We start from the raw sequence: 25827 nt of genomic DNA on the forward strand, positions 1-25827 counted from the left end.
ATGTTAGGAGATTTTGGTTGTTATAATTCTTTCAAAACAGGTTATCTGTGTTTGGCAAGTCCCAATTAAGAGAATATTCAACTGGCTAGAGTATGCTTGTCTTTTGATATATTAATCAATCCTTATCTTTTAAATAATTTCCTCAGAGGTATTATCACTTATTTGTCTCTGAAAATAATTTTTTATATGAAGATAAAGATGCTTTGGCAGTGGTATCAAGAGTAGTGTTGACATTTTGGAAACCTAATGAGACCTAGGAAAAATAAATGTGATAGAGAAAATGCTCTAAGACTTTCTTTAAGAGAAGAAAGTTTGTTGTTTGTTTCATTTCCACTGTTGGAGCTAAGCCATCAGAACAGTGCCTGACACATAATAGGTGCTCAATAAATAACTATTGAGTGAATGTGCGTGCTCAGTCCTGTCTGACTCTTTCGCTACCCCATGGACTGCAGCCTGCTACGCTCCTCTGTCCATGGGATTTCCCAGGCAAGAAGACTGGAGTGGGTTGCCATTTCCTACTTCAGGGGATCTTCCTGACCCGGGGATCAAACCTGCATCTCCTGTGTCTCCTGATTTGGCATATGGATTCTTTACCACTCTGCCACCTGGGAAGCCAGTTGAGTGAATAAGTCGATGAAAAAGAGGATCCCAGCAGGCTGAGTGTGTCTGGAGACCTGCCTAAGGAGGATGCCATCCTTATCAGGGAGGGTGGTGGGAAGCCTTCCACCAGAGAGTTACAGGGGGATCATCCTTCGAATCTACTGTGTGGCTTTACAACTTGACTGTGTCCCACACAGCTTTGTGGACTTCTGACTCTTCTCGGTGCTTCCACCACCTCTTATGCCAACTGAAGATATAAATAATTAACAGAACCTACAACTGTGTCAAGAGGGATAAATAGAGCTGTACATAAAAAGTGCTCAGCACATAGAATGCTTTCAATAAACATCAGCTAATTTTAGAGTTACAATGATACATTTTATATTGATATTGGATTGAGATCCTGTACTTTCTATGTAACAGTTTAAAATAGAATTGGACATCAAAAGCAATATATGCTGTTTTTATAAGGCTATCTTTAAAGAAGTCTTGCTGTTAGTTATAGAAGATTGGACTAAAGGTTCTAAAGTGGTAGAGAATGCATTTTCACTGTACAGCCAGGAATCACTGGCCATTTCATTGTAATTCAGTTTTAATATTAAGAAGAAGAAACCACTTGCTGTCCAAGGTACAAGGAAGGAGAAAACGTGTTTTTCTTTGCACACGGACTTTCAGTGACTCTCCATTTTATTATTATTATTTTTTTTTACAGAGTTAATGACAAAGTAGTATTCAAGATAGCCTTTGGTCTAGTTCTAACCAATCCCCATGGTTCAGTAAAAGTTCAGCCTAATTTTACATTAATTCTAATTACATGTTCTTCAACTGTGCAATTCCCTCCCTTCAACACTATACATTCACTCTAGGATTTGAAGACATTCACCTTTCAAATGAACCTAGCCTTTCCCCACTCCTGGTCTTTATTTTGAATGTACTTTAAAAAAAATGTCCACTTATAAAAATCCAACCACTGTCCAAGTACCAGTGCCAACTTCCCCATGAGGTCCTTCACCAGAAAGTCCAATGCTTTCTCTATGAGAGCCTCCTTGGCACCTGTCAGTTTATCTGGTGTTAATTTATCTGTGTTTGTCTGAATTGTGTGCCAGCCTTCCCACAAATGTTTTGTTTATCTTTTATCTCCTATAGCTCACATCCTGGCACTCTTTATATTCTCAATACATGCTTAATCTAGTTTATCTTTTCTTTTCTTTTTTTTTTTTAAAGAGACTTACTCCAGGTCTTCCAAGGAGAAGGTTTTTTGGGTGGACTTTTTGCTTCCTGGTGTTTACCAAGAATTATCTCCAAAATAGAAAATAAAGCAAATCGAGTAAGACACAAAATGAAAGAATGAGAAAAGAAGAAGACAGGAGATGGGGGACTTTATTTTTTCACTTGGCAAAGATTGTCAAAAAGTGGTAGGCAAGAGAGGGAAAGGGGGTACTAGGGGTTGCAATCTATGCTAAGGTTAAGTTCGTTTACTTGACTACTTCTTGGTGACTCTTGAGAGAGAAGGTGCTAGAAATCTTCACATTGCCTTAGGATCCACAGCCATTGGGGGAAAAAGAGCCAGGAGGGAACACCTTCCAGCCCCTGCCTAGAAGCAAACTAACTGTGGCCACTGCTGTCCTCCTGTGATGCATTGGTTCCTGTGGGTGGTTGTGGGCTGGGTGCACAAAACAGAAGTAAAACTTGTTTTCACGGCTGGATTTTCCTTCCAGATTGTATTACTCACAGAGCACAAATAAACCCAAGCAAGGGAGAGGAGTCTTTGACAGGAGATTATAATTTTCTTTGTTTTCAGTTTTGCACTGTGTAGAGATATGGGAGAGTCGGGGGTGGGGCAGGAATGGGGGCAAGCTTATCCATAAGAATCCACACCATGAGAAAAAGGGAAGCAATGACATAGACTAAGCTGTCCAAGGTAGGGCCAGGCGAACATGTGGTCGCTGGGATTAATTTCCCTTTTGGTGGCATCACAGCTTTGGGACCACAGTTGCTGAGGGCAGGTGGCCAGGTGGCACACAGAATTATCTCTCTGGGCCATAAATGCATGGCTGTTAAGGGTCTTCTAGTGACCTGTCTCTACCACCCTCCACCTTGCTTCCTACTTCATGGAGAGACTGAAAGTCACTTGGTGGGAAATTCCTTACTATTTTGCTATAAAACCTATAAAACTTCCGACTCTGCAGCCATTCTTTGTTTCATTCTCTCTCTGTTCTATTAGACAAGCTGCCTCTTTTTCTAAATCCCTCTATTACCTTTCTAGGACATTTTGCTCTGTTGGGGCCCTGGGCAGGTCGCCCCCAAATGTGCCTCAGTGGCATATTGCTTATTTCGAATTAAAGTTACTTAGGAAACGGCCAATGTAAGAGAGATGCTCTGATTTTCCTCTCTGTGTCCATGAAAGCGGGAAACCAATCTTTCACGGGAAAGCGGTGCTCCCTGTATCTGGAGGTAGAAAGGCACACTTATCACTGGAGACGGGAATTTGGGCCGAGAAACCTGCATGAGTAAACCTTGGTCCTTCCTTAGTTTACAAGCCCAAACTCTGTTCAGATTCTTCACCTAACTGGGCACCTCAAACCTAGCTTTCTTCACCCTATCAATTCCTCACAGACATATTTTGTATAAAAAGTATAAAAGTAGCCTTCTTTGGCCACTTCGTTGGTTCCATTTCTAATTGTCTGGCAAGCCCATGAACTAAAATTTGTTTCTTTTTCTCCTGTTCATCTGTCTTATGTCCATGTTATTATTAGTCCAGCCACAAGAAGTCAAGAGGGATAGAGGGGAAAACTCCCCCTCTCCAACAACTCCCAGTTAGGAACTTTCTCTCATATATTCCATTGTTCTTTCTCAACCAGATCATTCTCACCATAATTTCATCATGCTTAAATGTCTAGCAAAAACAAAACAAAAGGAACGTCCAACCCCATGTTTCCAGCTACCATTTTCTCTCTACCACTTTATTTACAACAATACTTGGGAAACAGATGGGTCTGACATTGCTGGGGAGCTCAATAAATATTTGCTGAAAGAATGAAAAAGTGAATGCTGCCTAGCACAGCCACCCCCCTAAAGTGGTCTCCAGAATTTTTTAAAAATTATTAGAAATTAAATAAATTGCAACTTGAAAAAAAAACAAATATGTAAAAGAATGAAAAACTGTGAACGGTTAATAAATCACTCTCTTCAATATAAGTCAAATGTGTTTATGTATTACAGATTCTTCTCAAGCATTTCTACATGTGGTCACAGAGAAATAGGAATATGAATAACAGCAATAATAAAAGCCTACTTTTATTGAGGGTCTGTACTGTGGTGGGTACTGTGTGAGTGCTTTATACACATTTACTCATTATCTTTCACAATAACCCTATGAGGTCTGCACTCTTCAATCCTTTTCCAGCCCAGGAAGTTGGAGAACAGAGAGGTCTGGGCAGTTGCTACTGCTAGAATCCAAACCAAGGCAGCTAGGTCCCACCACCTTCAGGGGGAAGCTTTAATTTTTTGTCTCATCGCAAGTGGTTAAATTTGTTCTATATCTTTAAGGGAATGTTTAAATAAGGAACGGTTGTGTGACTGCATGGAAAAACAATGTCAAAAGGCCTGAATCCTGAATCTTAACTCTTTGATTATCATGGAGTGAGTCACTGGGCCTCTCTTTTTTGTCTGCTGGTTTTTTGCTTGTAAAACTGAGAAATGGGGCTGAAAGATCTCGAGTGCCTTCATTTAAAAGCTTATATATGCAAAATGCTGTTTAAATGTGAATTGGAAGTTTGGTTTCATGTTCTTTGGAATAAACTTCATTTTTAAAGGACAAGCCATCATTGCGAAGTACCACACATGGCTTCCATAATCTCCCAATCTCATAACTTCCAATCAGATTTCCAAGGAAGCCTAGCAAATAATGTTTTCTAGACCATGGGAGCCACTTCATTATCTGCATCCTGATAGTACTTTATTTAGAAAAAAAGGTACATGCTCTATTTCTGGTCAACATTGAGTTTTTTTTCTTTTTAATAATTTTTTTTGCCCTGAATATGAAAGGAATACATGCTTGTGACATAACAACAGAAAAAGGAAAATAATAAGCATCTAGAAATAATCCCTGTTAAAATTCTGGTGTGTTTTTAAAAACACAACTGAGACCTTCTTATAAGATATGCAATTTGCATCCTGCTTCTTTTTACTTAGGGTATTATAAACATTTTCAGAAACTATCTTTCAATGATGCAGTTTGCATGACAGGAAATAACCAACTCCCCCTTGAGAATAATTAAAGCAACCGGTGGCAGCCTCAAATCTGACTTAAATTTGTCACAATAGTGATTCCATTTCCTTCTTGGGGACAGTTGACAAGTGTCCTCAGCTGTCAGCACCACACCCTTCTCTTTCTTATCGAAGCACACAAGGTCAGGTGATGGACTGAGCAATTTGTCACTCAGCACCATCTGACAGAACGTAGGAATATTGAAAAACAGTTGAATAGTTGCAAAGCCTAGTATTTAGGTGTATAAATACAAATTTCCAGTTAAGTTATAGAAACATTTGTTCAATGATACTGAAGCAGTTTCATAACAAAAAGGGAATTGTTTAAATGTACTATAAAAAAGAAAATAACGATTATAATGCAAGAAAAATATTTAATATTGTAATTGGCACTTAAAGGTACTATATGGCATACACGACTGCCTTTGAATATTAAAATTCATATATATATAAAGAAGAATTATAGCCCAGTACGATAAAGAACTTGTGCTCTGGCACTGTATTTTTGAGGTTTGATTTTTGGCTAACAAGTTATTTCCTGGGAGAGTTGTTTCCCCTCTTTGAGCTTCAGTTTCCTGGTAGCTCAGATGGTAAAGAATCTGCTTGCAATGCAGGAGACCCAGGTTGGGAAAATCCCCTGGAGAAGGGAATGGCTACCCACTTCACTATGCTTGCCTGAAGAATTCCGTGGACAGAGGAGCCTGGTGGGCTACAGTCCATGGGATTGCAAAGAGTTGGACACAACTGAGTGTCTAACACTTTCATTTTCACTTTTTCCTCATTTTAAATAGTAGTGTCTACTTCATAGGGATCTTGTGGGGATTAAATAAGTCAACCTACTTCATAGGGATCTTGTGGGGATTAAATAAGTCAACCTACTTCATAGGGATCTTGTGGGGATTAAATGAGTCAACCTGTGCAAAGCATATAAAGCAGTATCTAGAACCTAAAGGTTCCACACATCTTAGCTATTATTATTGTTGATGATATTATCATTTGATATGTGTATGGCATAATTGACCTACGTTAGTGGTTTCCAGATACCCATGGAAGGGCCAGGCTTGCTGCACCAGATCACTTCAGCTTGTTTTGAGGATATACTATCTGGAGATTCAGGTTCGAGGTGTTTGCAGTTACAGTGTGATGGATACTTTCTTGAAGATATGGTGGGAGTACAGAAGTAGGAATAATTAGCTTCTTAGGAGGGCCAAAATAGTCTTCATAAAGGTCATAATACTGCATGAGGGCTTGAGCAGTGAATACAGACCCCCTCTCCCTATCTGTGGGTTCCATATCCTTGGGTTCCACATCCATGGGTTCTGCACTCATGGATAAGGAGGGTGGATATTGTAAGGGATTTGAGCATTCGCTGATTTTGGTATCCACATGCATGGGGCTCCTGAAACCAATCCTCTGTGGTCCCCAGGGACAAATGTAGATGTCTCCTAGGAGAGGAGGTGCCCGGGTATAGGGGTGCACTCAGCAGAGGCAGTAGATAGATCCAAAGTCTGACTACATTTACAGTGGACCTACTAGGAGCCAGATGGACTGCCAGACACAGTGATTTCATGTACCTCTCACCTCGTCCCAGTGAAGCTGGTGTTACAATGTCCTTCCACCTGTGTGGACATTAAGTAGTTTGGATACCTCTCCCAGGCTCACAAAAGATGTAAGATTTAAACTCAGGTCTGACTTGAAAGTTCATTGTCTTTCCATCAGTCTCTTCTGTTGACCGTGGTTCAGTGTGCATGGGGCTCTGGCGGGCAGCCACAGTAGACCCTACAAAGAAGCAGCCTGCAAGGGTGTGAAGACCTCTTATTTCTATGCTCACAGCAGCCCTCCTGTGCTTCTCGAGCTTGGGGAGACTGCAGCCTTGGGGAGCCTTGCATGAGATGGCTCCGGTGCCAGCCGCCTGCTTTCTGGGCCAGGGATTAAGCACCTCCCAGGTTAATGTTGTTGTGGTGGCCGTTGTTAGGCTCAGTGACACTGGCCACCTTCCCTTGGGACTTTCCTTTGTAATTGCTGCCACTTTTCTCAGGCATGGGTTTCACTGCCCTCTCTCCTAAGGTTACTTATCAGTAATAAACCACCCAGGTGCCCCAAGGCAATTTAGTTTGCTAGTTAGAAAGAAAACAAGATCTTGATCTTGTGTGTTAACCCTGAGATCTCAGTTTGGGAACACACAAAAGATTTTAAGGATGGAAACACTCTATTTTCCCATATATGTAGTTCAATGGGGATCACGGTGAGTCTTTCAGAGCTTCTGAAACTCTGAGGGTAGACTGGTAATCAGAGGACATAACCCCTCATTTTGTTTACTAATGAAGTCATAAGAGATCGCCTGTGCCTGCTTCTGGGTAGGAGGTTGAATTTAATGTTATTTAACAAACAAGTCATTCTAGCTCAGTGACTCAGAGGGAAACTTCAGTCAAAAGAAACTTGACTTGCTCCTACTTCCCTCTATATTTTACTGTCTCCAGAAATCCAAAGACGCCACTTTACGCCAGAAATACTCCTGGTGGGTTAGGGTTTTACTCAAGGAAATGCTGCAGTAGAAAATTACCATTTCTCTGTGCTGTTTTCAGGTGAGTTAGCAAACCCTCTGGGCTCTGACACAAGAAGCCACGTTTGTACCAAATAGAATCCTTGAGGGGAGGGAGGAATAGGGGGCAAGTATCTGAACTGAGGTGTCTAAATAGTTTCTCACAGAGGAAACAAAATTGCTGGTGAAACTTCCTTCCTCGTGGGCTTTATCATCCACCATCTTATGCTTTGCTAAATGAAGAATATTACAAATTGACACGCTAGGAGCATCTGAACAAAGTAGTTGATTTTGTGATACCTGTCCTGGCCATGTGGCTCGTGGATGGATGTGATTCCCAAGTGGAGCGTCCAAGACAGGCTTCTTTCCCCTGCACTCCAGGCCCTTATTTCCAGCTTTGCACTGGATATTTCCACTTGGACTATTCTGCAAACAATGTGTCCCAACTGAGTTCACCATCTTTCCCCCATCACTGTCCACTTTCCTCACCAATGACTTCACCTCTGGTGTTTCAGATGACCAGACCAATCCCTGGAAGGCCTGGTCTTTAGTACCAGCATGCTTTATCTCCTCTTCTCCATGTCATCTCTGGATTTATATCTTCATTTCTACTGCCATCATCGTATGCTGCCTGACTATATTTCTTTTGGGATCATTGGGACTGTTCCTCCTAACATATGGACGTGAGTTAATTTCCTGAAACACTATTTTATCCACATTTTTCTTACAGTTCTCCAGCGATTCTCTTTCCTTAGTAATCAAGTTCAAATTCTTTATCTTGGCATTTCAAGCCTTTTCATTTTCTCTCTAGTCAACACACTACTACTTTTAGGCCCTTCTTCCTACTCAGTGACTTAACGTCTCCCATGTGTCAGTCCAGTTTCACTTCTAGGCAATTTCTGAACCAGCCAACACTCCGCCTTATCTTTTAGATTTCAGCACAAGATCATAAACCCCTCTTCTCCTGCTCAGGGCACATCAGTAATCTTTGCCTTCTCTTGTTTTTGATTTACTGTCCATGTCAATTATTTGAGAACTAATTCATTTACGGCCTTGTATGGTTTTTGGCTTAATGGGTGTTTGTCTTAGCCATCTAGTAATGTTGTTGGGTCTTTGAGGCTAAAGGAATATCTAAAGGTTTCTTTTAAACACTCAGAATCTTTAGCCTGGGATAGATACTGTAGGTGCCACCCTGCCACCCCACAGTCCTTGTGGGCTAGAAAGGAATTATTAAGATATCTGTGTTCAGTGAATCTGGCAGACTTTGGTCCATTGTCATCTGAGACAGGAGCTAGCCATCATGTAAAAGGTGGTTTCAGCCCTGTGGTTACTGGTGTGGTTCAGGGCACCCTGGCCTCATGGCCTGTTTGGCATAGAGTGAGTGTTTGCTGAATGAATGGATAATAGCCCAGAGGAAATACTGGGCTCATGGATTCAATTTTCTGTTTTTTATCACTCAGATAAAAAATAAATTTGTTAAATGATGTTGGCCATGTTAATAGAAGGCAAGGGCTATTTTCTGTTCTGGCTTTAGATGGTGAAAACTGTTTCTTTTTGAATATAGCTTTCCCCAGATAGTCAGAGATAATGCATGGATCCTACTTGAATACCTCATCCTCCAATAACATGTATATCCAGTTGAGTAGATTGGGTGACGACTCCTTCCTGGTTCCTTAGGTTCTGAAGCCCTAAACCCTGGCCTCCGTGTGCAGCCTTCCTTCACATCATTATTGCTTCAGAGTTGCTCAGGTTTTAGATCCTCCAGAAAGCCTTCTCTCATTTCCCCAGAGTTGATTCTTCCTTTCTCTCACTTCCCCAAAGTTTATTCCTCTCTCCTCAGAATCTTGTTTACACGTCAGTCGTGTCCAACTCTTTGCAACCCCGTGGACTGTAGCCCTCCAGGCTCCATTGTCCATGGGATTTTCCAGGCAAGAATACTGGAGTGAGTTGCCATTTCCTTCTCTAGGGGACCTTCCCGACCCAAGGATCGAATCCTTGTCTCTTGAGTCTCCTGCATTGGCAGACAGGTTCTTTACCACTAAGCCACCTGGGAAGCTCACTTTTGTTCTATACTCATGTATTATTATTAGATGTATTACATCACATCAAAATGTATACTTGCTTATGTCTCTGTAAAAGGACTTCCTTGGTAGCTCAGTTGGTAAAGAATCCGACTGCCTGGATCGGGAAGATCCCCTGGAGAAGGGAAAGGCTACCCACTCCAGTATTCTGGCCTGGAGAATTCCACGCAGTCCATGGGGTCACAAAGAGTCAGACACGACTGAGCGACTTTCACTTTCACTTTCACATCTCTGTAAATTCTTTGAAGCCAGTGGCTATGTCTCCTGTATCTTTGTACCTTTGGTGCCTGGCACACTGCTTACCTTAGGAGGCAATCTACCAATGGCCAGTGATGAATAGTGACAGGGAACGAGGGAAACAAGGCGGACACCATCAACTCTGTCTTCTGCGATGCAGTGGCATTTTGGTGGCTAACCATCTTATGGGTCTGGCCCTTCCGCATCTGAAGTGCTGGGAGTCTGCAGCCAGAAACCCTGAGTGTCCCTCATGGAGTATGTTCCAGGTGAGTCAGCAGGCACCACAACCACAAACAGTGCCTTGCCTTTCTTCCAGAGGAAGGCAAATATTGAACTCTGAAATTGTGGGGTGTTACCTTGGCATTGGAAAAGTCTGAACTGGTTCCAACTAGCGCCTTCCTACTCTGTTTGGAGAGCTTGGGGCTGGGGTTCAGGACTGGTGGGGTATCATGCTCTGAGCATGACTTCTTTCAAATCACAGTAACACTTTTTAAAAGAATGTTTCTATTTTATTTTCTGTTTTTAATTTTTTTGGCTGCCATGTGGCATTTGGAATGACTGTTCCCTGACCAGGGATCGAACCTGTGCCTCTTGCAGTGGAAGCATGGAGTTTTAACCACTGGACCACCAGGGAAGTTCCTATTTTTTGTTTTTTAAATTTTTCTTTTATTTTTAGAAAATTGAGACATAACAGCATAGAGCATTGTGTAAGTTTAAGGTGTACAACATGCTGGTTTGATACCTTTATATATTACAGTATGATTACTACCATAGTGATAGCTAACACCTCTATTCCTTCCCCTAGTCTTCTTTTTTTGTGGTGATAAGGGTTCAGACCTAGTCTCTTGGCAATTTTGAAGCATATAATACAGTATTGTTGGTTAAAATCACTATGTGCGAGCGTGCTTAGTCCCTTAGTCGTGTCTGACTCTTTGTGACCCCATGGACTGTACCCTACCAGGCTCCTCTGTTCATGGGATTCATGGGTAAAGAATCTGCACACCAATGCAGGAGACATAAGAGACGCAGATTCCATCCTTGGGTCTGGAAGATCCCCTGGGGGAGGAAATGGCAACTCGCTCCAGTATTCTTGCCTGGAAAATTCCATGGACAGAGGAGACTGGCAGGCTATAGTGCATAGGGTCGCAAAGAGTTGGACACGACTGAGCAGGTATGCATATATAGAGATCTCCAACAAGAACCTTCTGTACAGCACAGGGAACTATACTCAATATTTTGTAATAACCTCTGAGGGTAGAGAAGCTGAAGGAAAAAATATATATAGCTGAGTTGCTGTGTTGTACACCTGAAACTAACACATTGTAAATCAACTGTGTGCTGTGCTGCACTTAGTTGCTAAGTTGTGTCTCACTCTTTGCGACCCCATGGTCTGTGGCTCGCCAGGCTCCTCTGTCCGTGGGCTTCTCCAGGGAGGAATACTGGAGTGGGTTGCCCTGCTCTCCTCCAGGGGATCTTCCCAAACCAGGGATTGAACCCAGTTTTACTGCATTGCAGGCAGATTCAAGTTAAAAAAAAAAAATGGGAAAAAAGTTATCTTTCAGAAGTTTACTGAAAGGCTGTCACCATCTGCTAGGAAATCTCTCTTAGAAAATGGAATTTATAATCAAATTGACCCCCCTCTTTTAGATGGGAATATCATTTAGCACCAGATTTGTAACATGCAGGGTAGCTTTTGGTTGACAGTCCTTATGTGAATGTATTTTATATTTCTGCAGGGTGTAATATGTTTAGATGGAAGATTTTGATAAAGCATTTGGGTCTCTGGGTCACTTATAAAGGTTAATATAAATATGTTTGCAAATATTCTATTTTGGAAATTATAATCAAAGGAAAATATCTTGGTAGCTCTACTAAAATTACCTCATGCTTGTACAGCTAAAATTGCCCCGCGTGGAGAGGCAGGTCTGGAGGAATATAACTTTAAATATCAAGATTAACAAACTAACTGATAGGAAAAGCCAATTAGCCAATTAACTTATTACTGCACAGCCCCAGGGCTGGTCTGAAGCTCCAGGTTCTCTGTGGCAACTGATAGCTAGTGTCCTAAAACCTCCAGCTGATGCCCCTTCTTCCCCTCCAGCTCCACAGTCACTGAGCATGTTTGCTTGCTATGTCACTTCCTTTGCTGAGCCCACATGGAAATCACATCGTGTTGCTCTGAAATGGTTGCCACGGGAACATATCCACCTAGTTATTATCTATTCAGGCTCCTGATTATATTAAGCCAGGAGACAGAGATGCAACAAGGGTCGCAGAAGCCACCTGCTCTGCATAAAACTGTAATTGCTTCTGTGACGTTCACCTCTGTGGCCACCTGTCTCTCTGAACACTCTTTTCTACATTTTCTCCTCTCTTGTTTTCCCCCAAACAAAGTCAGTAAATGAAATTAGTATGTCGGAAATCAGCCTGGGGATAATGTGAGAAATTACATTCCTTACCCTTCTGCTTCCTTTCAGTCCTCTGTTTTAGAACCTCAAGTGGAATAACAATTATTGTCACCTTTTTTCTCATTCCGTTCTGTCCCTCCATACTTAGATGTAAAGAGGAGTCTTTTAAAGTCTGTGATTCCCGATTCCCACACAATGGTGCTGAAACCAGTTTCCTGCTACTGATCCACAGTAGCTTTGAGAAATTCATATAGATGCCTCTTTTCTAAATGGTATAAAATATAAACAGGAAATGAAATTGGCTATTAACAAGTAATTTTATCTCACATGTCTATTGATCTGGGTGAATTTCTTATGAGGAGGATTTTCTGATCTTTACTCTCAAATTGTAGGTAACATAGGAGGGGTGTTGGCTTGGAGTTCTCTTTTTGAAGGAAAAACCATATAATCCATTGGCATCGTAATTTATTGTCCAAGCATGGATATTATGGTATTTGAAAGGTAGCATTATTAATAAGTATGCCTAGACAACAGGTACAAATTAGGGCTATTGCAGGCAAAGCAGGTATATATTGTCACCTTATACATAGATGACAGGTAAATGATTACCATAGTACTCTGCCCTCAAAGAATATGGGGAAAGGAGTACCTCTTGAAGAAGAATATTTGTGCATTTAGAAATTATACTTGTGGAGTTTAAAATCTGGATCAGCAAGAGAGTTTCACTTTGGCTTATCCTCCTACTGCATGTAAATTTGGTTAATGTGAGTCCATTCTTAAAGTCATGGCACCAGAGAATGAAAAGAAAAAAATGTTGTTAACAAAGGAGAATAGGCTGTATTGAATTTATCTATAGAGATATCATAAACTCCTTTACCTCAATTAAAAAATCTAACTTAAAGGTTGGTAACTTTTTTTTCTGTAAGGGGTCATGGTCTTTGTTACAACTGCTCTGCCATGTAGGGTGAAAACAGCTGTAGACAACATATAAATGGATGGGCATGGTTGTATTCTAGTAAAATCTTGTTGACAAAACAGGCAGGGTAGTGACACAGATTTGGTACATTAGCTATTGTTTGCCCATCTCTGTTCGAGTTCTGTTTTAATACCTAGAAGCTGTGTTCTGATCGAAGGGCAGTTATTTTAGATATGAGTTCTGATGTCTCCTGTCCTATTGTGACAGGTTGGGGTTGTGGCTAATGGGAGAAGTACATGGATCTTACTACTTAGTGCATGTTTTTGCTTGTGCATGTCTCAGCCATTCAAGGCATAGCTGAGGTGGGTGGTAGAGGGTAAGCTATCATGGACACGCTGGACAGGGAATGGCAGCCATGTGGTTCTCAAGAAGTCTTATAGGAGGAAGGCTGCAGGGATGCAGACACAGGGAAGAGAGGTTATGGTGATAGTTTTACCTGTATATATATATATATATTTTTTGTGTGTGTGTGTGTGTAAGTCCTAGATGAGATTCTTGGGAGAGTTTACAGAACTGAAGGCACTTGAGGAAAATGGGTCTGTGCCTATTCTTGGATAATTTGACTCAAAATTAAGGTAAATTACATTAAAAAAAAATCACTTGAGTTTGGTACTTATGGTGTAGAATTGGAATCAGCTGGTAAAACTAAAAGTTTTTGGAGGAAGTCCCAAAATATTCTTAGGGGTTTATTTTACATTTTTTATAAAGTTATATTTAAAATGTTTCCCTTTAGGTGGAAAGCAGACACTAACAACTCAGGCATACCACAACATGGACAAGATGAGATCAAAGAGAATTAAGTAGATTGTATACTGTAAGGCAGTAGGAGATATGACACATATATCCTATGTGACTCTATATAACACAGATAGCCACACATCTGCTGCTACTTAGTGACAAGCTGCTTTAGTTGTAGACTAAGGAAACTGTGGAGAGTGACCACAATAATGTCACTGCTTCTAGATAATGGAATGGGTAGTATCACAAATAAGGAAAAGTCTCAGAGGGCTTCAGTTCTGTCTGAGCTGCTCAGTTAAATGAAGAGGATGATTGACATTTATAATTATTTAATATTATCTTTTTGAGGAGACCCTTTATTCAGTAAGTTAACAGGAGCTACTAAAAGGTCAACAACTATCAAGAGAATATCATTTAGGAACTTGGAGACTATGTAGGGATGAGGTTTTTTTGTATCTAGGAGAAAAATTGAGATAACTTATAAAACAAAGTACAGCAAAGGCAAATTAATATTGCCTTAGCATATGTTACTGATAAAAAGGAATGAGTGAAAGGGTTGTCAGAGTGGAGTGCAAACAGACGAGAAAGGGAATTATAAGATGGATGGCCAACACTGCCACTCAATGGGTGGGAGGTCACACGCAACAGGCGAGGTGAAATGGGGATGGAGGACAGAGAGCAGCCTGGGTCAGGAGAAGGAGGCTAAGGTTGGGTCTAGGTGCCAGGAAGATCCTGGCAGATCCGCAGCAGAGGGAAGAGAGGAAAGCACCTGGTTACAGATGATCTATTATATTGTGAATAATATAACAATGAAATATTATCTACATTGACTTTCTGTTGAAATTTTTTCTACATTCCAATTTTTTCAGCTTAAAAAAGTAAAACAATGTGTTGAAAAATCCAAGTGTTACAGAAGCCTAAGATGTAGACAGTTAAATATTCCATAGTTCCACCTGCAAAGATAACCGTTATTAGCAGTTGATGTTGCTCATTAATACTAGAATAAATAAAATTTAAAAAAGAGTTTATCATGTGGAACCTTGGAATTATAGGGGGAAATGTCTCCTATTTTCCTATTTTGTTTATCCTGTATATTAGAACCCATGACATAACATCTCATTTACTATTGAAAAGAGGTTTTTTGGTTATTTTCTGCCTCTAACCTTCAGTATGTGGTGCTGTTGAGGGTCCTAGTCTACATGGGACAGTAAATTAGGCCCTTGCTCATCCCTATACTCCTTGGTGAAGCCATATGCCTGGGACCTAGAAATCCATACAGGTTAGAGGCTGTCTCAAGGGGTAACTTCCACGGGTAGCTGGAACAACCCATTCAGGGTTATAAGGAGGGGTTAAGAGACACTGTTGGCTTCCCTGGTGGCTCAGCAGTAAAGAATCTGCCTGCCAAAGCAGAAGATGTGGGTTTGAACCCTGCGGTCAGGAAGATCCCTTGGAGGAGGAAATGGCAACCCACTCCAGTATTCTTGGCTGGGAAATCCCATGAACAGAGGAACCTGGAGACTACAGTCCATGGGGTTTCAAAGAGTCAGACACAACAGCGACTAAACAACAACAGCAACAACAGGAGACACTGTTGGAGCTCCTCATAGGCTGTGACCAAAATTGCATTAGTCTAGTGACTTGGATTCTATCCTCTAAAATGCAATTTTGAGGGAATGGGTGAGGGAGGTTGTCTGTAGTATGGAAAGAGTTACTCCAAATCTCTGTGTCTCTGAAAGAACTGCAAAAACAGATATTGCACACTGATATGGGAAGTGAACAAGCCAGGAGAAATACACTCCTGTCCATCCTTCATTGATCTTGGGAGGATCTAAGGATCAGAAATAGCAAGTTCCAGTTTCTTCTAGTAATTTTCAGGGGTCAAGATAAATCAGATTACATCTTGAGTTAAGCTTGTTTATGCCAAAGAAAAGTAATACTTTGTGGGTACAACCCAGCACTTTGAAATTTATGGATGGGAAGAGATATGAGAACCAAATACTGAAAACCTTGGAGTAAGTTGTGAAATATATTCATTTTTCTTCATTCCCTACCCCCAAGTCCAAAGTGAAGGATGATTGTAATAAAAGACATGAAACCTGGAGTGGTGACTGTTACTGGTTTGGGTTTCCAGAGGAACCTGAGATTAAGAGAATTATGAACCAGAGGTTGAGCAAATCTAAGAAAGAGGAATAAAATATAAAGTGGAAAGGTAGCAATAAATGAACTTCTTAAGTAGTCATAATGGAGGAAGCAGCAGCAAGTATAGACTGAAACGACTTTGCCACGGTGAAGAGTTCTACGAGGAATGCAAGAAGGGACCTCAGAGACTTAGATTAGATAAAGAAGGGAAATTAGATAATGGATGGTTACTAAGGGCAGTGGTAGAATAGGTTTCCCTGTGGAGTTTTTAAAATAAAATAGAATCTCATCTGGTCTCGTCCTGGCTGAAGGTGGAGAGAATGTCCTGGATAGTGAAAGGAATCGTTTCCTTGTATAGGGCTTCACTGTTTTGAAGATTTACGTTTTTCAAGCTGACACGACTTCATTGGACACCCCACTGCCGCCCAAGCTCTGAGAGGTAGGGCTGGGCGGAATGACTTCACTATGAAGGAAATCTAAAGACCAAGGGTTAATTTGCAATTGGGAGGGGAGACACAGAGGAAGGAAGGCAGACCTCCGAGGGTTTTGAAGTTCAGAGGGAAGTGAGAAATTTTTTTTTTTTAAAGGAAACGTTTGTTCCTTTCCAGGTACACTTGATTACTCACTGTTAAGGAGGCGGAAGTCGATGAATGGGTAGGAGCCGCGGCGTTCAGCAGGAACCCCCGTCTGACCCCTCAGTCGTACATCTCCTAGAAAACAAAATCCAAACAAATGTTTGAAAACGTTGCCAAGTGTATTCACTTTTCCTCTGTAAATCCTCTTACCCACTTATGTCACTGGAACCAACACCAAATATCAGGAGAAAAATGATTCCATTCACCTTGTTTAAGAGAGCGCTATGTGGAAAGGGATATTTAACGAATGCTGAGCGTAATGGACTTGGCAATATTCTAACCAGTGAAGCAGCGTGCCTTTATATCTGTCTGGAAGATAGGTCTGTGAACATTTTGGTAATTTACAAAGTTCCCATAGTTTTCTTATTCTTCCTATTGCCATAAAGATGAAGCATCTTAATCTGGAGGACAAATAGTATGCTGGGATTAGAGCTTTTATTCTAATTAGAAGTTTTAATTACCCACAGTTCTGATTCTCTTGGTCCAGCAGAGGTTTTTTGTTTTTGTTTTTGTTTTCTCTGACTGGCATCCACCTTCTTTGCTTCTCAGGTTGCATCATTTGACCTGCCTTAGATCTGCCAGGGCCCATTGAGGTCCTAGTACTTTAGACACTCAATATGTAAAGTTGCTAGTGTGTGTTAAATCGCTTCAGTAGTGTCCAACTCTCCAAGCTTCTTTGTCCACGGGATTCTCCATGCAGGAATACTGGAATGGGTTCCCCTGCCCTCCTCCAGGGGATCTTCTCCACCCAGGGATCGAACCCATGTCTCTTATGTCTCCTGCATTGGCAGACAGGTCCTTTACCATTAGCGCCACCTTTACAGGTGCTAAAAGTTTCTAGTACTTATTCATTTGTTGTTGTTCAGTTGCTAAGTCATGTCTGACTCTTTGTGACTCCATGGACTGTAGCCCACCAGGCTCCTCTGTCCTTCACTATCTCTCAGACTTTCTCAAATTCATGTCCACTGAGTCAGTGCTGCTATCTAACCATCTCATCCTCTGCTGTCCCCTTCTCCTCCTGCCTTCAATCTTTCCCAGAATCAGGGTCTTTTCCAATGAGTCAGCTCTTCATATCACATGGCCAAAGTATTGGAGCTTCAGCTTCAGCAACATTAGAACAAGGTAGACCTTGGATAAACGTAGCTCAGATACTTGCTACCTGTGTGATATTGGAAAATTTATTTCTCTGAGCCTCAGTTGCCTCACTTCAAAGTCCATTGGTTGGAGAATCTAAAATAACACTTGCTGCCTGCAAATAAATGCTGGTTTTACTTCCTTCTACACACCTGCAAAGCTGGGATCATATTTTGTGTTTTGCATTTCTCCATAGTGCTTTGTGTGTTGTCTGGTATTTCAGTTCAGTTCAGTCGCTCAGTCGTGTCCGACTCTTTGCGACCCCATGAATCACAGCACGGCAGGCCTCCCTGCTACTGCTGCTACTGCTAAGTCGCTTCAGTCGTGTCTGACTCTATGCAACCCCATAGACGGCAGCCCACCAGGCTCCCCCGTCCCTGGGATTCTCCAGGCAAGAACACTGGAGTGGGTTGCCATTTCCTTCTCCAATGCATGAAAGTGAAAAGTCAAAGTGAAGTCGCTCAGTTGTGTCCGACTCTTCATGACCCCATGGACTGCAGCCTACCAGGCTCCTCTGTCCATGGGATTTTCCAGGCAAGAGTACTGGAGTGGGGTGCCATCGCCTTCTCCACGCCAGGCCTCCCTGTCCATCACCAACTCCCGGAGTTCACTCAGACTCATGTCCATCGAGTCAGTGATGCCATCCAGCCGTCTCATCCTCTGTCGTCTCCTTCTCCTCCTGCCCCCAATCCTTCCCAGCATCAGAGTCTTTTCCAATGAGTCAATTCTTCACATGAGGTGGTCAAAGTACTGGAGTTTCAGCTTTAGCATCATTCCTTCCAAAGAAATCCCAGGGCTGATCTCCTTCAGAATGGACTGGTTGGATCTCCTTGCAGTCCAAGGGACTCTCAAGAGTCTTCTCCAACACCACAGTTCAAAGGCACCAATTCTTCAGCGCTCAGCTTTCTTCACAGTCCAGCTCTCACATCCATACCTGATCACTGGAAAAACCATAGCCTTAACTAGACGGACCTTTGTTGGCAAAGTAATGTCTCTGCTTTTCAGTATGCTATCTAGGTTGGTCATAACTTTCCTTCCAAGGAGTAAGCGTCTTTTAATTTCATGGCTGCAGTCACCATCTGCAGTGACTTTGGAGCCCCCACAAATAAAGTCTGATACTGTTTCCACTGTTTCCCCATCTATTTCCCATGAAGTGATGAGACCAGATGCCATGATCTTCATTTTCTGAACGTTGAGTTTTAAGCCAACTTTTTCACTCTCCTCTTTCAAATTCATCAAGAGGCTTTTTAGTTCCTCTTGTCTGGTATTTAGCAGACTCTAAGTGAATGTCTTCTATTGACTAAATTAGATATAAAGACCAAATCCACCAATTAGTACATATAACATGAAATCAGAGGAGAGGTAAAAATATATGAGACCCAATATATTTCTGGAAGACTTGAACTGGGGAAGGTTTCAGTTCCAGGAGTAATGGGTCCACTTCCATAAACCACTCTTTCCCAGACATGAGGTGGCACTAGGGCCTCCACCTATGAGTGAAGAGGAGGAACAGTCTTCTCTCATTAACTCCTGGAGTTTACCAGGGCCTGGGTGAGACCTCCATCAGTTATAACTCATGTGACTGACTGTTTAAAATATTCCCCACAGATGGCCCTTGTATATACATGGGCTTATGATTTGCAAATTTTATATTGATGCTTTACTTAATGGTTTGTACAATCTGATGTAGTGCCATATTGATATTAAAGAATGTTACAATTTACAGAATACATAAAAGTGGGAGGAGGAGGGAAAGGATGGAAAAGTACATTTCAAAATATGAATATAATGAATATAATCTTGCATTAAACAAGAGAATGCTGGCATTTCATAAATTCATTGGGGTGGATGGTCATTAGTTTATAGGAAAGCCACTAGCAAAACATCAAGAGTTTTTCTCTTCTTGGGTTTTCTTCAACATCTTGTTTATAACTCTCTAAAGAGTTTACAAAACACTTTCACAGACATTATAGTACATTTATTTTCTTGTTTCTCTCTTTGGATCTTCACAATAGCCTTGTAAGGAGAACCACTATTATTCCTCTTACTTTATAGGTGAGAAAACAGAGGCTCAGAAAAGAGGGTGAAGGGACTGATATTTCACCCTACTGGTCTCAGCTCAGGTCTCAGGCCCCTTAAAGGCATTCAGTAGACTGACTTTATTTATTTTTAAACTTCATTATTCTTTATTGAAGTATAGTTGTTTTACAATATCATACTAGGTTCAGGTATATAGTATAGTGATTCAGTGTTTTTAATAGATTATACTCTTTTAAATGTTGTTATAGGATGATGACAATAATTCCCAGTGCTATAAAATATATCCTTGTTGCTTCTCTATTTTATACATAGCAGTTTGTTTCTCTTAATCACATACCCATATCTTGCCCCCTCCTCTTCTTATTCCCCTCTGGTAACCACTAATTTGTTTTCTGTATCTGTGAGTCTTTCTGTTTTGCTATATATATTCATTTGTTAATTTTTAGATTCCACATATAAGTAATATCAAATGTTTTTGTGGTTTTCTGTTTGACTAATTTCACTGAGCATAATATTCTCTAGGTCCATCCATGTTGTTGCAGTGGCAGAATTTCATTCTTTTTATTGACTAAGTAATGTTTCACTGTGTATATATACTGTATCTTCTTTATCCATTTGTCTATTGACTTTGAGTGCCTGAATTTATAGTGCTTGAAGTTTACAATATGTCAGCAAATTTGGAAAACTCAGCAGCTGCCACAGGACTGGAAAAGGTCAGTTTTCATTCCAGTCCCAAAGAAAGGCAATGTCAAAGAATGCTCAAACTACCGCGCAATTGCACTCATCTCACATGCTAGTAAAGTAATGCTCAAAATTCTCCAAGCCAGGCTTCAGCAATACTTGAACCCTGAACTTCCTGATGTTCAAGCTGGTTTTAGAAAAGGCAGAGGAATCAGAGATCAAATTGCCAACATCTGCTGGATCATGGAAAAAGCAAGAGAGTTCCAGAAAAACATCTATTTCTGCTTTCTTGACTATGCCAAAGCCTTTGACTGTGTGGATCACAATAAACTGTGGACAATTCTGAAAGAGATGGGAATACCAGACCACCTGATCTGCCTCTTGAGAAATCTGTATGCAGGTCAGGAAGCAACAGTTAGAACTGGACATGGAACAACAGACTGGTTCCAAATAGGAAAAGGAGTTCATCAAGGCTGTATATTGTCACCCTGCTTATTTAACTTCTATGCAGAGTACATCATGAGAAATGCTGGGCTGGAAGAAACACAAACTGGAATCAAGATTACCGGGAGAAATACCAATAACCTCAGATATGCAGATGACACCACCCTTATGGCAGAAAGTGAAGAGGAACTAAAAAGCCTCTTGATGAAGGTGAAAGTGGAGAGTGAAAAAATTGGCTTGAAGCTCAACATTCAGAAAATGAAGATCATGGCATCTGGTCCCATCACTTCATGGGAAATAGATGGGGAAACAGTGGAAACAGTGTCAGACTTTATTTTTCTGGGCTCCAAAATCACTGCAGATGGTGACTGCAGCCATGAAATTAAAAGACATTTACTCCTTGGAAGGAAAGTTATGACCAACCTAGATAGCATATTGAAAAGCAGAGACATTACTTTGCCAACAAAGGTCCGTCTAGTTAAGGCTATGGTTTTTCCTGTGGTCAGATATAGATGTGAGAGTTGGACTGTGAAGAAGGCTGAGCACCGAAGAATTGATGCTTTTGAACGGTGGTGTTGGAGAAGACTCTTGAGAGTCTCTTGGACTGCAAGGAGATCCAAACAGTCCATTCTGAAGGAGATCAGCCCTGGGATTTCTTTGGAAGGAATGATGCTAAAGCTGAAACTCCAGTACTTTGGCCACCTCATGCGAAGAGTTGACTCATTGGGAAAGACTCTGTTGCTGTGAGGGATTGGGGGCAGGAGGAGAAGGAGACGACAGAGGATGAGATGGCTGGATGGCGTCACTGACTCGATGGACATGAGTCTGAGTGAACTCCGGGAGTTGGTGATGGACAGGGGGGCCTGGCGTGCTGTGATTCATGGGGTCGCAGAGAGTCAGACACGACTGAGCGACTGAACTGAACTGAAGCTTACAATTAGCAGGGTTAGTCCTTAAATCTAAGTTGTTCAGCTTCATAGGCAAAGATCTCTCCTCAATACCATTGATTTTTAGCCCTATGAAGTGTACACACCTGGTTTCTAAAGTTAAAAAAGTCATAGCCCCCATTTTAAAATGATACAACAGGTATACACGTGTTCCCCATCCTGAACCCTCCCCTGTGGCGGATTCATTTTGATATTTGGCAAAACTAATACAATTATGTAAAGTAAAATAAAATAAAATTTAAAAAGCAAAAAAAAAAAAAATGATACAACAAATTCAGCACTGCATTTAAATGAATTTATATTTTATAAGTGATAGTAAGAGACACACACTTGAAAACCTATGCAGAGATGAGACTGTCTTCATTTGGTGGAAAGCTGGTTGGACTTGTGGACTTGTTTACCTACTATGTCATCCTTTTGGGCTTTTCCTATGGGTTTCAGGCTCATCAATTGGAATTCACTTCTACACTAGTATTTTCTTCTCAGTTTTACCAAAGAGTTCCTCCTGCTTTTGTAGTTCTGATGGTATTATTTTCCCAGAAAATTTCTAATATCAATGTGGGTTTTAAAGCCTCTGCCACAGTTTATTCCATTTGTCCATCTGAAAGTCTAAGGCACAGATGACCCGTTATTCTGTAAGACTTTAGGTTTAGAGAAACTGTGAGGAGACAGCACCAGGTGGCAGAGTGTGTAAAAAGGGGATGATAAACTAGGATTCCATGAACGGAGGAGCCTGGTGGGCTGCAGTCCCTGGGGTCGCTAAGAGTCGGACACAACTGAGTGACTTCACTTTCACTTTTCACTTTCATGCATTGGAGAAGGAAATGGCAACCCACTCCAGTGTTCTTGCCTGGAGAATCCCAGGGATGGGGTAGCCTGGTGGGCTGCCGTCTATGGGGTTGCACAGAGTCGGACATGACTGAATGACTTAGCAGCAGCAGCAAACTAGGATCAGGCAACTCCTGTTACTGAAAGGATTAGCATTTCACCATCTTGGATGACCTTGGGATAATCAATAACCACTTCGAGGTCCAATTTTTTTAATATTTAAATTTGTATTATGTAGCATTTTTCCACACCTCACAGGATTGTTGTGAGGAAATTATCAAGTGCCTGAAAAATAACATGTTAACGTTATTGAAAATAATGAATAACGATAACAGTTAACGCTATTGAATTCTTCTGCTGAGCATTTTACATGCATTGTGTCATATATCACCTACCCAACAACTCATTGAAGAAGGTAATATTATTATTATACCATTATGGCAACCCACTCCAGTACTCTTGCCTGGAACATGCCATGGACGCAGGAGCTGCTGCAGTCCATGGGGTCGCTAGGAGTTGGACACGACTGAGCGACTTCACTTTCACTTTTCACTTTCATGCACTGGAGAAGGAAATGGCAACCCACTCCAGTGTTCTTGCCTGGAGAATCCCAGGGATGGGGGAACTTGGTGGGCTGCTGTCTCTGGGGTCACACAGAGTCGGATATGACTGAAGTGACTTAGCAGCAGCAGCAGCAACAGCATACCATTCACCAATGAGGAAACTGAGGCCAATGTAAATTTGCTATTTTGTCTGTGCTCAGAGCTAGTGAGTGGAGAGTTAAACTCAGAACTGGTTCCAAACCCCATGTTCTTCACCAACCATCCTTCTATAGTATCAGGATAAAAAACTTGTATAAAGAGTTAAACATTAACTTTTTATTGCATAAGGTATGCTCTGATTGTTTTTGCCCATAAACCAAGTATATATTCATCATTTTTCTTGGAAACTAAATACCAGAGAAATCCAGCCCCTTGATGAATTTGAGATTCAATCAGATAGATGTTTATTCAAATAGCTCTTCAGTGGAAATGGACTGTATGACTAAGACAACCAAATCCTGCTCTGGATCAACAACACATCTATTATTTTTAAGTAAGAAATGGAAGGCAATTATTAAAAATATTATTCAGCAGAACTCAAACGACCCGGCAACTAATTTACTCAAGCTCTTTGGCCTGGAGAATTCCATGGACTGTATAGTCCATGGGGTCGCAAAGAGTCAGACACAACTGAGCCACTTTCACATTCTTTCTTTCTTTCTGAATTAAGATAATTTTTTTAATGATGGAATCCCACTTTTGAGAAAAAGGGACAAATAACAATGAAACATGTTGATAGCAAAGATACCCAAACAAACAAATCAACAGCAACAACAACAAGCTACAGAACCCATACTTGAAAGATTCTGTTAAATGGTTATTCTGGCTGTAACTACAATTAAAGCTTGGGAAGCAGATACTCATAAACCTAACAATGGCCTTTAGGTATAGTAGATCATTGCTTTAAAATAAGGCTAAAATCCTGTTAAAAATACTAATGAGGCAAGAGTCAGGACGACTGTAAGTTGGCTAACAATGCATTTCAGGAATTTTTCAACATGAAAAGTTAAATACAAACCAAAGATTCTGTATCTTGAGGGTTTTATTGAAGCAAAGCTTGAATGGGGTAAAATGAATGTTTTCAGTATAAGTTCTTATATAGAAAGGTCTTGCTCCTTCTCCCTGCTTTCAGGAACACCTTCTGATATTAAATTGCTTCAATATGTTCTTGCAAAGAGAAAAATGATTCAGTAACAATGGTCCCTGGAGGAGCAGAGGCCACTGGTCTGAGGAACAGGTCAAATGGTGTCCTGCCACGCTGCTTTTACTGGCCCATAGTCTCAAGCAATTATCTATTTACCTAAGGCCTTATATCCAAGCTAAACAATTATTTTAACTATTCATGAGACCCTTGTTTAACTGAAGCAACTTTTTTTTTTCCTTCTGGCAAACGAAAGGTGCTGTGGAAGCAAGGGAGGAAGCGTTGACAGCTCGGAGTCGTGTCCTCGGTCTGTTCTTATTGTGTTCCAAAATGAAACAAACAGCAGGGGAATTCTTATTTTGAAAGGGCTGCTTCTCTTTTGCCCCTTCAGGCTGAAAACATAACATGTCGTCCTCGGGTATTTAAAGCTGCCAACATGGGCAGGGAGCTGAGACAGCCACTCACCCTCCCAGGGGACGTGGTTCCGGGATGGACCTCTTGCCCACTTGGCTTCTCAGGCTGTCTCTGTTTAATAAAAGCTTGGGAGGGAGCAGACATTATGTGGCCTCTTATGTAACTGGGAAAGAGGGTGGAGACTGACAGCGATGACAACTTACAGTGGCTGAAACACGGGCCACATGACAAGAACCAGACTCCGGCCCCAGTCTTGGTGTCAAGGTCATCTCAGGGTGGGGAAAACAGGTAGGACAGTGACAGAGCAGTAGCTACTGTGCTCTTATTGCATCTAAGATGAATGAAAAAGACTATGAGACCAGCTGCAGGAACCCAGGATAGATGTTTATAGGGCATCACAATGAACGAGGAAGATGAGATGGTGGTAGAGTCAGAAAGATGCTCTTCAGCAGCCCAAACACGGCAGGAGAGAAGATGCGCTCATGAAAGGTAGTCCTTTGAACTTCCTTAGATATTTCTAACTCATGTCACTGCCACACACTTGCAAAACAAAGGCAGAGAGAACCCAGATCCACGAATTTCACACAAGCACTTCAACAGGCTGCCCTGCCTCAGCCCTGGTGGCTTCAAATATTTCAGATCTCAATTAGCAAAGTGAATTATTTCTCCTAAGACATTGATCTAGCCAAACAGAGGAGAAAGGTTGTGCAATTTAATCACTCCACAGATTTATGGGATACGACAGGCAGCCAGTTTAGATAAGTCAGGCAGAGAGGACTGTTCTGAGGACTGTGAGCTCACCGGAGATCCAAGATGGCTGATGAGACCCAAGTTTCCCTCCCAGAGGTTTTATCTTCTGCTTTACTTTCTTGAGTGAGGCTGTTTGTTACTCAGAACCTGTCCAGTGATCTGTTGCACTAATTGTGCATTTCTGGGCTACTGCTGAGGGAGCTTTGTGTGTAGGAGAGAGA

At 41.4% G+C, this 25827-nt stretch overlaps 1 protein-coding gene and 1 long non-coding RNA gene across 4 annotated transcripts in view; both read right to left on the reverse strand.

Moving 5' to 3' along the window:
* PDE7B (phosphodiesterase 7B) overlaps positions 1–25827 on the reverse strand; it is a 369290-nt gene that overhangs the window by 81239 nt on the left and 262224 nt on the right. For all 3 annotated transcript variants that reach the window (XM_044924196.2, XM_025294489.3, XM_044924195.2), the window contains one exon: positions 16617–16700. In XM_044924196.2, coding sequence (XP_044780131.1) covers positions 16617–16700 — 84 coding nt within the window. The remainder of the gene's footprint in view (positions 1–16616; positions 16701–25827) is intronic.
* LOC123327676 lies at positions 1761–10754 on the reverse strand. The gene is made up of 2 exons (XR_006542321.2): positions 5745–10754; positions 1761–5705 (listed from the first exon to the last, which is right to left on the reverse strand). It is a non-coding gene; the product is annotated as an uncharacterized LOC123327676 (long non-coding RNA).

The sequence above is a fragment of the Bubalus bubalis genome, chromosome 10, assembly GCF_019923935.1.
Source record: "Bubalus bubalis isolate 160015118507 breed Murrah chromosome 10, NDDB_SH_1, whole genome shotgun sequence".
Taxonomy (NCBI): Eukaryota; Metazoa; Chordata; class Mammalia; order Artiodactyla; family Bovidae; genus Bubalus; species Bubalus bubalis.